The sequence below is a fragment of the Bos mutus genome, chromosome 24 (genome assembly GCF_027580195.1).
Source record: "Bos mutus isolate GX-2022 chromosome 24, NWIPB_WYAK_1.1, whole genome shotgun sequence".
Lineage (NCBI taxonomy): Eukaryota > Metazoa > Chordata > Mammalia > Artiodactyla > Bovidae > Bos > Bos mutus.
In genome coordinates, this window is record NC_091640.1 from 49,036,232 (window position 1) to 49,051,150 (window position 14,919).

The following is a 14,919-nucleotide window of genomic DNA, read 5'->3' on the forward strand; positions in this document are numbered from 1 at the left end:
TGAAAGGCTTGATAGCTCTGAAGTAACAGGAGTGTGACAGGAACTCAGATTACCTTGCCTCTAAAACTTCCTTTTTTAACCCTAAAGTCACACTGTCACTAAGAAGAGTACAGAAATGAGAATACAAAATATTATTAGATACACGGGTTTTCATTTCTTTTCTTTTTGGTTGCACTGCATGGCATATGGGATCTTAGTTTCCCAACCAGGGATTAAACTTGCACCCTCTGCATTGGAAGTGCAGAGTCTTAACCACTGAATAGCCAGGGAAGTGTGGGTTTTCATTACTTACCTATTAAATTGTTAGAGACTCGCGCGCACGCACGTGTACCTGCTCAGTCGTGTCCAACTCTTTGCAACCCTAAGGACTGTAGCCCACCAGGCTCCTCTGTCTGTGAGATTTTTCAAGCAAGAAAACTGGAGTGGGTTACTATTTCCTACTCCACAGGATCTTCCCGACTCAGGGATCAAACCTGAAACTCTTGCATCTCCTGCATTGGCAGGTGGATTCTTTACCACTGTGCCACCTGGGAAGCCCTAGACACACATATCCCCTGCAAATAATAATGCCAGAATTGACAAAGGCACAAAAACTGGCACATTCATCGCTGTCTGTAAGAAACATTCTAGCACAGCTCTGGAAAGGAACAAAGCATAGGACACCAGAAGCCTTGAAAGTGCACTTCTAACCCATCTTAATTACACTAGTGTTGGATGTATTTTGAAAACCTAGCTACCATATTAATCTTGCTTTAGGAGTGTAACCTTTTGATAAGTGATTACTGTTTCAATGTGGAAATATTTGCTCATGCTCTACTTCAGGGTTTGGCAAATTACGGCCCACAGACACCACCTGCTTTGGAAATAAACTTTTACTGGCACCCAGCCTTGCTCATTTGCTTATGTATTACCTGTGCTGCTTTTTTGTGCTTCCCTAGTAGCTCAGCTGGTAAAGAATCCACCTGCAGTGCAGGAGACCCTGGTTTAATTCCTGGGTTGGGAAGATCCAGTGGAGAAGAGATAGGCTAACCACTCCAGTATTCTTGGGGCTTCCCTGGTGGCTCAGCTGGTAAAGAATCCACCTGCAATGCAGAAGACCTGGGTTTGATCCCTAGGTTGGGAAGATCCCCTGGAGAAGGGAAAGGCTACCCACTCCAGTATTCTGGCCTGGAGAATGGCATGGACTCTTTAGTCCATGGGGTTGCAAAGAGCTTTCTGTGCTGCTTTTATACTACAAGGGCAGGTAAGAGGTGGGGTGACAGAGACCAGAAGGCCCTGCAAAGTCATCTGCCCCTTTGCAGGAAAAGTTTGCTAAGCTCAGTTACTATTTTCAGTTCTATAAAACTCTAACTGGAACACAGAATTTAAATAAAAAATTTCAAACAACATATCATTTCCTGGTTAATTCCTTCACCTAATAGGAAGGACTATGTGCTAAGTCACTTCAGTTGTGTCCAACTCTTTGCAACTCTATGAACTGTAGCCCGCCAGGCTCCTCTGTCCATGGGATTCTCCAGGCAAGAATACTGGAGTGGGGTGCCATGCCCTCCTCCAGAGGATCTTTCTGACCCAGGGATTGAACCTGCACCTCCTGCATCTATTGCACTGCAGGCAGATTCTTTACCATTAGTGTCACCAGGGAAGTCGCAATAGGTAGGAGATGTGGATCCAAATTAAGCTCATGCTGGCTTGGTTATCTTGGAAAGAAATGTAAATACAGGTATAAAGAAATGTAGTTATCATCTGAAATTTACTTGACCTTCCTGAGAATACGGACATAAAATTTAAGTTTTTCTCATCTTAAACCAATATGAAAATATATCCCCACTGCTGAAAAACAGTAAACAATTTGGAGTAAGCAATACCCTCTTTCCTTATTAGAAAAGAATATTCAGAGTAAAAAAATACCACAAACCTTGTGTGTTCTTAAAAGACATGATGGCCTGCCTGTAGGGGTTTGGTGCATCCGCAGCATCTGTCAGGTTGGCCAGCACCAGCAGGAGCAGAAGACTCTGGTTGGCCAGAGGGGAAGAAAGTTCTGAGGCAGCGGCCACTTTGCTGCCCACGCCACCCAGTGTGAAGACAGTCCAGAGGCCAGCTTGAGAAGAAAACACACAACTGAAATGTGCTGGGACTAGCAAGATGAATCTATTTATGTACAATATTGTGTGCATTATGTAAATTATGTACAATTTCTCATATTCTGAAGTTTTAAATAATACTCTTTTTGATTATGAAAGTAAAACAGGTCCATCATTTGGAAGTTCTCATATTGCCCATGGACATAAGACTTCTAAAGACTATTGCTTCCTGTTCCCATAATTCCACTTCCACTTTCCAAAGATAATCAGGATATTATTAAGTTTCTTACATACCTTTCTCAGTTTTTCTTTACATATCAAAACATATATGCAATTATAAGAAAATTTCATGTACAACTTTATACCAGTATTTTTGAAAACCTAAGCAAAATATGCATATCTAGGAAAATACAAAATACCCAAATTGGAAAAGATGACGAAAGTCTGAATGGATAAATAACTTTAGAAGAGTGTAAACCAGAGTCAAAGAGCCAACCTTTAAAAACAAACCAAGTCTGAATTTTTATTTTACAAATAAGTCTACCAAACCACAATGTTATATATATATGTTATAATATTTCTCATATTATATATGCAGTGCCAAAGTACAGAACAAGAATCATAGCTATATACTCACTTGACAAGGCCAGAAAAATCTCCTTGATACTGAATCTGGATTAAAAAATGCATTTAATCACATTAAAAACAAAAAACTTAGGAATAAACCTAACCTAAACAAGAGGTAAAAGACCTATTTGTTGGAGGTTCCTCAGAAAACTAAGAATAGAATTAGTGTATGATCAATCCCACTCCTCTGCATATATCCAGCTGTTTTTGTTCAGTCATTAAGTCATGTCCAACTCCAAATGGGAAAAGGAGTACGTCAAGGCTGTGTATTATCACCCTGCTTATTTAACTTCTATGCGGAGTACATCATGAGAAACGCTGGTCTGGAAGAAACACAAGCTGGAATCAAGATTGCCGGGAGAAATATCAATAACCTCAGATATGCAGATGAGATCACCCTTATGACAGAAAGTGAAGAGGAACTCAAAAGCCTCTTGATGAAAGTGAAAGAGGAGAGTGAAAAAGTTGGCTTAAAGCTCAACATTCAGAAAACGAAGATCATGGCATCTGGTCCCATCCCTTCATGGGAAATAGATGGGGAAACAGTGTCAGACTTTATTTTTTTTTGAGGGGGGGGCTCCAGAATCACTGCAGATGGTGACTGCAGCCATGAAATTAAAAGACGCTTACTCCTTGGAAGGAAAGTTATGACCAACCTAGATAGCATATTGAAAAGCAGAGACATTTTACTTTGCCAATGAAGGTCCGTCTAGTCAAGGCTATGGTTTGTCTTGTGGTCATGTATGGATGTGAGAGTTGGACTGTGAAGAAGGCTGAGTGCCAAAGAATTGATGCTTTTGAACTGTGGTGTTGGAGAAGAAAACTATGCAAAATCTAATTTTATTTTATTTTTAAACTTTACAATATTGTATTGGTTTTGCCAAATATTGAAATGAATCCACCACAGGTATACATGTGTTCCCCATCCTGAACCCTCCTCCCTCCTCCCTCCCCATACCATCCCTCTGGGTTGTCCCAGTGCACCAGCCCCAAGCATCCCTTGGATTGCAAGGAGATCCAACCAGTCCATTCTGAAGGAGATCAGCCCTGGGATTTCTTTGGAGGGAATGATGCTGAAGCTGAAACTCCAGTACTTTGGCCACCTCATGCGAAGAGTTGCCTCACTGGAAGACTCTGATGCTGGGAGGGATTGGGAGCAGGAGGAGAAGGGGACGACAGAGGATGAGATGGCTGGATGGCATTACTGACTCGACGGACGTGAGTCTGGGTGAACTCCAGGAGTTGGTGATGGACAGGGAGGCCTGGCATGCTGTGATTCATGGGGTTGCGAAGAGTCGGACACGACTGAGTGACTCAACTGAACTAAACTGAACTTTTTGCGACCCCATGGACTGCAGCACGCCAGGTTGCTCTATCCATGGGATTTTGCAGACAAGAATACTGGAGTGGGTTACCATTTCCTTCTCCTGGGAATCTTCCCAACCCAGGGAGCAAACTTGCATCTCCTGCACTGGCAGGCAGATTCTTTGCCTGTGAGCCTCCAGGGACAGACACACATACCGCTGTGTTCACAGTGGCACTATTCATGATAGCAAGACATGGAAATAACTTGAATGTCCATCCACAGACCAACAGATGAAGAAGATGTGGTACGTACATAAAACGGAATACTATTCAGTCATAAACAAGAATGAACTAATGCTATCTGAAACAACATGGATACAACTAGATATTACCAAACCAATTGAAATAAGTCAGAAAGAAGAAGACCGTCACTTATATGTGGAGTCTAAAATATGACACAACTGAGTCTATCTATGAAACAGAAACAGAGTTACAGACATACAGAAGAAACTGGTGGTTGCCGGGACAGGGGTGGGGGGGGGGGTGGGGGTGGGGGATGGGTGAGGGAAGAATGGAGTGGGAGGCTGGGGTTAGTAGATACAAGCTTTTACATATAGAAAGGATAAACAAGGTCCCACTGTATAGCACAGAAAACCATATTCAACATCCCATGATAAACCATATGGAAAAAAATATTTTTAAAAAATAATGTGAGTATGTATGTAAATAAACACACACATACACAATTAAAAACAAACTAAAAAAATAAGTGATCACTACACACAAACTTAAATTTATTCAAAACAATGTTCACAATATAGTTGGGAAATTTGAGGCATTTAATAAGAAAAGCAAAATTATATAAGAAAGTACAACCAGTAGCCAAGTATTATTTGCTTTGGGACTGATTTGCTGTTTATCTTGACATTTTAAAAAATTTCCAGTCACTTCCTTCCACTCAGAGTCTGCTCCATAGCTGCCTACCCCTATATCCACCACTGTGTGTTCCAGGATTGCAAGCAAAGAAAAACACAACTAGAAAGTTCAATCGGCAATAAAAATAATCACAAAATGCTCTCCAAGGTAAAATATAAGTGGTTTTTTTTTTTTTTTGGATTCTCTTCACAGCTGCACATCTTCATTACTAGGAGAAATAAGAGTCGACTAGCCCTGGACAAATTTAACAAACAAAATTCTGATTCTCTTTTAACAGAACTTCAAGTCTCCTTTTTTTTTTTTTTTAACCCCTTCAAGTTTTTCCAAGAGGGCTGTAAAGCTGCTTATAATGTCAGACAAATGAACATTTTATTGAGAAGCTCTCCCACCCCACCCCCTCCAGACACACAGCCCTCCTTCCTTACTCTGGTAAATATCACTGCCATGTGGCTTTCCCTTCCTTATAGGGAAAGCAGGCACCCTGCCATTGCCTACATTGTAGTTTAAACTGGCCCATAAAATTGGACTAAAATTCTTCCAAAAGTTAGTTTCTTTTTGCTGATCCAAGCCTCTGATCTCTGACCCAAGAATCTTAGTGGAATTGCATTTTCCTGCTGGCAAAAAAAAGTTTCTCTCCACCAGAAAAATAAGGGAAAGTTACAGTATATTTCCTTCTGTTCTAAAAACCAAATTAAGAATGATCTCCAAAGTTCTTTAATTGTATCCCTCAGGCCTCCAAATAAATGCTTAAAATAAAATTCATCTAACTAAGAGTACTGAAATTAACTAAAAGAAAAAACTGAGTGTTGGTGATTCAACCTTTTAAAAGTAGTGACTCAAGATTATTTATTCTTAAGAATAAAAATGTGAGAAAAATATAAAGTGTGACAAACTGAAACATCAGTAAAATAATAATCAAAGAAAAAACAACTCATTTTAAGAAATTTTGAACTCAAACTATTAAGACAATGGAACTAAGGTAAATTACTACTTTCTTCACATTACTAAACATGCCACTTGCCACACTACAACTGATTTCTTACATCTAACATCTATATTATAAAACACTAATTATTCAAGCAAAACTATACCAAAAACACATGATAACATACTATACTGTCTTCCATAGCTGTAAAAATCTGATAAAAGGGTCACATTCATATATTTGAGCTGTAATCCTGTAACAAAACAGATATCATGAAGAAATTAAGGAGAAAGCAGGTCAGATAAATACTTATGACAATTCTGCTAGAGACATTTCAATCAATACAGAAAAAAGGGTAATCGGTCAATAAATAGGCAGCGAGTACCTAATTATAGTTAGGCCCTATGCCAGCTGTAAAAAATACAAACAAGAAAAAAATCATACTTTGTCTCTGAGGAGTTTAGAGAAAGGGGAAGCAAATATTCATATCAATTTTTATTGCCATAATGATCCAACAAATATACCTAACTCTTAAGGCATCTATACTTTTCCTCTATAAGTGTAGTGAAACAAGGGAAGACAGTTTTGCCAAGGAAGTCACTGAACATACATTCCAGGGCAGACATTAGGGCAGAGTAACTACCTGATCCTAATATCATGCTCTCTTTCCTTTTATTAATAAAACGCCCTGACGTTTAGCTGGGCAGAACTACACTTCCCAATCTTTCTTACAGAAAACTATGGCCACATAACTAAATTTCAGCCAACAGGATGTGAGTAGGAACAGCACATGCAAGTTTTAGATAATATCCTTAAAAAGAACTTATTTTCTCCTCCAATCCTCATGCTTCACATGTGCAAGAACTCAGGTAGAGGGGTGGGCAGGCAGATTCAGCTTTGTGCATGAGGATACGACCAAGGGAATGGAAAAACAAGAGAGAAGGAACTCTATTCTCTGAATGGCCTCAGGAAGAAAACCTGCCTATACCCCTAGACTAGCTTAGACTTTCATGTGAGAGAAATGTAAATCTTCTATTTTTTTTAAGCCACTGGTACCTGATCTCTATTAAAAGCCAAACCAGTATCCTAACACAATTAAGTGTTGTTGTTGTTGTTTAGTGCTGTCAAGTCCAATTCATTGCAATTCTATGAACTGTAGCACCCCCAGGCTTCCCTGTCCATCACCATATCCCAAAGTTTGCTCAAACTCATGTCCATTGAGTCGGTGATGCCATCCAACAATCCCATCCTTTGTTGCCCCCTTCTCCTCTTGCCCTCAATCATTCCCCGCATCAAGGTCTTTTCCAGTGAGTCAGCTCTTTGCATCAAGTGGCCAAGTATTGGAGCTACAGCTCCAATTCAGGGTTGATTTCCTTTAGGATTGACTGGTTTGATCTCCTTGCAGTCCAAGGGACTCTCAAGAGTCTTCTCCAACACCACAGTTCAAAAGCATCAATTCTTCAGTACTCAGCTTTCTTTACAGTCCAACTCTCACATCCATACATGACTACCTGAAAAACCATAGCTTGGACTACACAGACCATTGTTGGCAAAATGATGTCTCTGCTTTTTAATATACTGTCTAGGTTTATCATACCTTTCCTTCCAAGGAGCAAGCTTCCTTTAATTTTGGGGCTGCAGTCACCATACACAGTGATTTTGGAGTCCAAGAAAATAAAATCTGTCACTGTTTCCATGTTCCCCATCAAGTTTAGCCATAAAGTGATGGGACCAGATGCCATGATCTTAGTTTTTTGAATGTTGAATTTTAAGCGAGATTTCTCACTTTCCGCTTTCATCCTCATCAAAAGGCTAAGGTCCTCTTAGTTTTCTGCCTTTAGAGTGGTGTCGTCTGCATATCTGAAGTTGTTCATAATTTCTCCTGGCAATCATGATCCCAGCTTGTGATTCATCTAGTCCAGCATTTTGAATGATGTAATCTGCATAGAAGTTAAATAAGCTGGGTGACAATACACAGGCTTGACATACTCCTTTCCCAATTTTGAAGCATTCTGTTGTTCCACGTCCGGTTCTAACTGTTGCTTCTTGTCCTGTGTACAAGTTTCTCAGGAGACAGGTAAGGTAGTCTGGTAACCCCATTTTTTTAAGAATTTTCCACAGTTCGTTGTGATCCACACAGTCAAAGGCCTTAGGGTAGCGAATGAGGCAGAAGTAGATTTTTTCTGGAATTCCCTTGCTTTCTCTATTATCTAATAGATGTTGGCAACTTGATCTCTGGTTCCTCTCCTTTTCTAAATCCAGCTTATATCTCTGGAAATTCTCAGTTCATGTACTGATGAAGCCTAGCTTGAAGGATTTTGAGCATTATCTTGCTAGCCATGTGCAATGAGTGCAACTGTGTGGTAGTCTGAGCATTCTTTGGCATTGCCCTTCTTTGGGACTGGAATGAAAACTGACCTTTTCCAGTCCTGTTGTCACTGCTGAGTTTTCAGAATTTGCTGACATATTGAGTGCAGCATTTTGACAGCATCAACTTTTAGGATTTTAAATAGCTCAGCTGGAATTTTATCACCTCCACTAGCTCTGCCGGTAGTAATACTTCCTAAGGACTACTTGACTACACACTCCAGGATGTCTGGCTCTAGGTGAGTGACCACACCACCGTGGTTATCTGGGTCATTAAAACCTTTTTTGTATAGTTCTTTTGTATATTCGAGCCACCTCTTCTTAATCTCTTCTGCTTCTGTTAGGTCCTTGCCATTTCTGTCCTTTATTGAGCCCATCTTTGCATGAAACGTTCCCTTGTATCTCTAATATTCTTGAAGAGATCTCTAGTCTTTCCCATTCTATTCTTTTCCTCTATTTCTTTGTGTTGTTCACTTAAGAAGGCTTCCTTATCTCTCCTTGCTATTCTCTGGAATTCTGCATTCAGTTGGGTCTATCTTTTTCTTTCTCCTTTGCCTTTTTGCTTCTCTTCTTTTCTCAGCTATCTGTAGGGCCTCCTCAAACAATCATTTTGCCTTTCCTTTTTGCATTTCTTTTTCTTGGGGATCGTTCTGGTCACCACCTCCTATACAATGTTATGAACCTCTGTCCATAGTTCTTCAAGCACTCTGTCTATCAGATCTAATCCCTGGAATCTATTTATCACCTCCACTGTATAATCATAAGGGATTTGCTTTAGGTCATACCTGAGTAGACTAGGGGTTTTCCCTACTTTCTTCTATTTAAGCCTGAATTTTGCAATAAGGAGCTCATTATGTGCTATAAAGTTCCAAAACATTACTGCTTGGTTAGTGATCTTTTTAAAAAACAAAAAACAGTTTTAAAAAATTTTTTGGCCATCAATCTCCTTAAAGTTTTTAAGATTATTATAGATGCATATGTTCTCATTAAAAAAAAAATAACCTTTCAACTAATTTCTTCTAATGGTAACATCTTAAAAATTTATAGAATATCACAATCAGGATCTGACACTGATACCATCAAAATACAGAATAACTGCATCACCAGTGAGAAACATTTGCATGGGAAAAAGTATCTGATGATCACTTAACTTCATTGAAGTTAATTTCTTTTAAGGGTCACATACCAGACGCAGAGGAAACATACTGTCACCAAGTATGTACTTATCACTTGGGCACTTACATACACTCGTCTCATCATTTAGTAAGGTACTGGTATGGATCAAAGTGCAAGAAACTAGATCAGACACGAACGAATCCAAGACAATGAGGCCCTATCCATGAAGTTTATAGTCAAAAGGAGAAACAAATATAGAAAAGAAAAGGAAATAAACTGTCATGAGTTTATGGGGAGACAAAGGATGACCCTGGAAAAAAAAATAATTCAGAAATCAATGAAGAGAACTGACAGTGGTTTATAGACTTTTTTCAAGTTTACAAATAACCAAAGAAGGCATTCTACTTTCTTCCATTTTTAAAATTTTTTCTTTCATTTCTTCCTCATACTTTTTTGCTTTAAAAAATTCCTCAAGGTCCAAATCAGACTCGTCTGTTCTAATAAAGCAAAAAATAACTGCTTTTATAGTACTCTGATTACAACTCTCTTCAGTACTGTACTTACGAAAGTCTGGTTTTGATCATACTTACGTATGTAAGATAAATCATTCAACATCAGAGTAATCCAAATCTATGTTCCAACAACTTTTGTTGAAGAAGCTGAAGTTGACCGGTTCTATGAAGACCTACAATATCTTCTAGAACTAATATCAAAAAAAGATGTCGTTTTTATCATTTTTTTATCCAGGGGACTGGAATGCAAAAACTGGAAGCCAAGAGAGAGCTGGAATTAACAGGCAAGTTTGGCCTTGATGTACAAAATGAAGCAGGGCAAAGGCTAACAGAGTCTTGTCATTAGAAAACGCTGGTCATAGAAAACATCCTTTTCCAACAACCCAAGAGATGACTCTACACATGGACATCACCAGACGGTCAATAACAAAATCAGACTAATTATGTTCTTTGCAGCCAAAGATGGAAAAGTCTATACAGTTAGCAAAAACAAGACCTGGAGGTGACTGTGGCTCAGGTCATGAGCTCCTTATTACAACATTCAGGCTAATACTGCAAAAAGTAGGGAAAACCACTAGGCCATTCAGGTATGACCTAAATCAAATCCCTTATGATTATACAGTAGAGGTGACTAATAGATTCAGGGATTAGGTCTGGTAGACAGAGTGCCTGAGGAACCATGGACAGGTGTTTGTAACATGGTACAGGAAGCAGTGACCAAAGCCATTCCAAAGAAAAAGAAATGCAAGAAGGCAAAACGATTGTCTGAGGAGGCTTTACAAACAGCTATGAAAAGAAGAGAAGCAGAAGGCAAGGGAGAAAGGGAAAGATATACCCAACTGGATGCAGAGTTCCAGAGAATAGCAAGGAGACACAAGGAGGTCTTTTTAAATGAACAAGGCAAAGACAAAGAAGAAAACAATACAATGGAAAAGACCACAGATCTCTTCAAGAAAACTGGAGGTATCAAAGGAACATTTCATGAAGAATGGTCATGATAAAGGACAGAAATGGTAAGGACCTAAAAGAAGCAGAAGAGATTAATAAGAGGTGGCAAGAATGCACAAAACTAAACAAAAAAGTCATAATGACGTGGATAACCATGATGGTGTGGTTGTTCACCTAGAACCAGACATCTTGGAATGTGAAGTCAAGTGGGCCTTAGGGAGTATTACTACAAACAAAGCTAGTGGACATGATGGAATTTCAACTGAGCTATTTAAAATCCTGAAAGATGATGCTGTTAAAGTGCTACTTTATGTAGCAAATTGTAGCAAATTCAGAAAACTCAGCAGGACACAGAACTGGAAAAGGTCAGTTTTCCTACTAATCCCAAAGACAATCAATGCCAAAAAATGTTCCAACTACCATGTTGTTGTTCTTCAGTCACTAAGTTGCCTTGGACTCTTTGCAACCCCATGAACTGCAACACTTCAGACTTCTCTGTCTTTCACTGTCTCCCTGAGTTTACTCAAAGTCAAATCCATTGAGCCAGTGATGACATCCAACCATCTCATCCTCTGTTGCCCCTTCTCCTCCCGCCTTCAATCTTTCCCAGCATTAAGGTCTCTTCCAATGAGTCAGGTCTTTGCATCAGGTGGCCAAAGTATTGGAGCTTCAGCTTCAGCATCAGTCCTTCCAATGGACATTAAGGGTTGATATCCTTTAGGACTGATTGGTTTGATCTCCTTGCTGTCCACGGGACTCCCAAGAATCTCCTCTAGCACCATAGTTCAAAAGCATCAGTTCTTTGGTGATCAGCCTTCTTTATGGTCCAACTCTCACATCCACACATGACTAGTGGAAAAACCATAGCTTTGACTAAATGGACCTTTGTTGGCAAAGTGATCTCTCTGCTTTTTAATACACTGTCTAGGTTTGTCATAGCTATTCTTCCAAGGAGCAAGTGTCTTAATTTCATGGCTGCAGTCACCGTCCGCATTGATTTTAGAATCCAAGTAAATGAAATCTGACATTGTATCCACATTTTCCCCATCTATTTGCCATGAAGTGATAGGACCAGATGCCATGATCTTAGCTTTCTGAATGTTGAGTTTTAGGCCAGCTTTTTCATTCTCCTCTTTCACTTTTATCAAGAGGCTCTTTAGTTCCTCTTCACTTTCTGCCATTGAAGTGGTATCATCTGCACAACTAAGATTGTTGATATTTCTCCCAGCAATCTTATTCCAGCTTGTGATTCATCCAGCCCAGCATTTTGCATGATGTACTCTGCATGTAAGTTAAATAAGCTGGATGACAATATACGGCCTTGACGTATTCCCTTCCCAATTTTGAACCAGTCATAACATTGTTCCATGTCTGGTTCTAACTGTTGCTTCTTGTCCTGCATACAAGTTTATGTATGTCAAGGCTGTATATTGTCACCCTGCTATATTTAACTTCTTTGCAGAGTACATCTCTCTAAGAGTTTTCCCTGTCCTTCACTATCTCCCAGAGTTTGCTCAAATTCATGTCTACTGAGTCAGTGATGCAATCTAACCATTTCATCTTCTGCTGCTCTCTTCTCCTTTTGCCTTCAATCTTTCCCAGCATCAGTCTTTTCCAATGAGGCAGCTCTTCACATCAGTTTCACTATAATGGCAGAAAGTAAAGAGGAACTAAAGAGCTTCTTGATGAGGGTGAAAGAGAAGAGTGAAATAACTGACTAGATACTCAACATTCAAAAAACTAAGATCATGGCATCCGGTCCCATCACTTCATGGCAAACAGAAGGGGGAAAGTGGAAACAGAGACAGATTTCATTTTCTTGGGCTCCAAAATCATTGCAGACTGTGACTACAGCCATCAAATTAAAAGAAGCTTGCTCCCTGGAAGGAAAGCTATGGGAAACCTAGATAGCATATAAAAAGCAAAGATATCACTTTGCTCACATAGGTCTATATAGTCAAAGCTATGGTTTTTCCACTAGTCATGTATGGATGTGAGAGTTGGACCATAAAGGCTGAGTGCAGAAGAACTAATGCTTTCGAACTGTGATGCTGGAGAAAACTTTTCCGAGTCCCTTGGACGGTAAGGAGATCAAATCAGTCAATCCTAAAGGAAATCAACCCTGACTATTCATAGGAAGGACTGAAGCTGAAACTCCAATACCTTGGCCACCTGATGCAAAGAAACAACTCATTGGAAAAGGTCCTGATGCTGGGAAAGATTGAAGGCAAAGGAGAAGGGGACAACATAGGATGAGACGGTTAGATAGCATCACTGACTCAGCAGTCATGAATTTGAGCAAACTCCAGGAGATAGTGAAGGACACAGGAGCCTGGCATGCGCACATGACTTAGCAACTGAACATCACTGAACAATTTATGTAACTTACGCACAAGTCTTCCTGTTGTCTCCTTGATGGAAAAGAGCTACATCTTTTTAATGTTTTATATTCAACTTATAAACTTAATTTGCTCCTTTACTTCAACTTTACTTTCTTTAGTATTTCAGTTACTTACCAAAGGTTATTTTTACAGTGTATAAGACAGAACTTATATTTTAAAAGTATATAAACAACAGGGATTTTATATTTGGCATTTAAAGGGAAACCATGCTATTTTTAAACGTCTAAATATAGGTCTCAAAAATTGGCTTTAGTCCTACATTTCAAATTATAATACTTTAACTGTGGGGAGGATACTAGGAAACAGGTATTTTCAGACACCAGAGGCAGGACTGTAAATGGGCTGTATTTTTAGGAAGGGAAATCAAGTAATGTGTACCACAAGCATTAGCAATGTGCAGATTATTTGGCCTAACAACAAGTCCAACTCTACAGTTTATTCTAAAGAATGAATACAGGGACTTCCCTGGAGGTCCACTGGTTAAGAATCCGCCTTCCAATCAGTGGGACAAGGCTTCTATCCCTGGCTGCGGAACTAAGATCCCACATGCTGCGGAGCCCCTAAGCCCGCACACCACAATTAAAAAGCCTGAGTGCTCTAGAGCGCATGCACTGCAGCAAGCTAAGCCCATGCCACAACTAGAGAAAGCCTGTGTGCCACAATGAAGACTGACACACAGCCAAAAAAAAAAAAAAAGAACGATACAAAGATCAAAGAGAGAGCTAGCCATCTTAAAGCTCAGTGAAAACATATATACTTAAATATTAAATAAGAAGGAACTGGCTAAATTAATTGTGACATATTCATCAACACAAGAGAAAACCAAGCCTGTGGTTAGAAAGCCAGGCATATCACCCAGAATGTCAACAAAATTAACATTTTCCCAGTAGACTGTCACCTAGTTTTTAATATCTAAACTTCCTAGAACATGTCACTCAGTTTAATCCTTTTCAACTAGTGTTTATAAAATAATCTTTTATATTTATACCTCCAAAACTCAAAACATTAAAAAAAAATAATGTACTTGGGGGAGGGAATCAAATTTCATTACAAAGGTAATTGGTATGACAGAATCACTGACATTTTGAAACTGAACTGAGTGTTAAAAAAAAAATAAAGAAGATGAATGTCTCAGATGTTATTGATAACTAAGAGGGCATCTCAGTGTCATGCCCTGAGACAGACATTTTCCACCACTGGGCACACATACTAAACGTGTTTTCTAAGACCTTTCACAATGAGCCCTTGATTTTGCTAAGTGTTATACAGTAAGAGGCAAAAGGTGAAAAGGTTGTAAACAAGAAAGAGGAAAAAATGACTGAACAGAAGAGAAAAAATGATTATTTAAATCATTACTTTGATCAGGAAGCCATGTTTTAAGCATTTTATATAAAAACACACTAGTTTGTTAAACATTGGCATTTAGTGTGCTTTTAAAAACAGGTTGAAAAAAAAAAAATAAAAACAGGTTGAATATTTTGAGTTATTATATAAACAATTTTTAAAATTTAAAATAATGGTAGATACGTTCCAGATTAGTATTTTTTGCATAATATCTGATTTTCATGAATCGATTACTGATATTAAGTGGTAGATATCTGCAATGCTTAACTATTTTGGAGAGCCAGTTGTTATGGTTTGACTGCAAAGGAACACAAGGAGACTTTTTAAGATGATGGAAATGCTCAATATCTTATGGT

The 14,919-nt window shown here is 39.0% G+C and overlaps 1 protein-coding gene across 3 annotated transcripts in view; it reads right to left on the minus strand.

The window, feature by feature from the left end:
- The window catches only part of DYM (dymeclin), a 395,381-nt gene that overhangs the window by 248,548 nt on the left and 131,914 nt on the right, over window positions 1–14,919 (minus strand). For all 3 annotated transcript variants that reach the window (XM_005886705.2, XM_070361533.1, XM_070361534.1), the window contains one exon: window positions 1,916–2,098. In XM_005886705.2, the coding sequence (XP_005886767.1) occupies window positions 1,916–2,098 (183 nt within the window). The remainder of the gene's footprint in view (window positions 1–1,915; window positions 2,099–14,919) is intronic.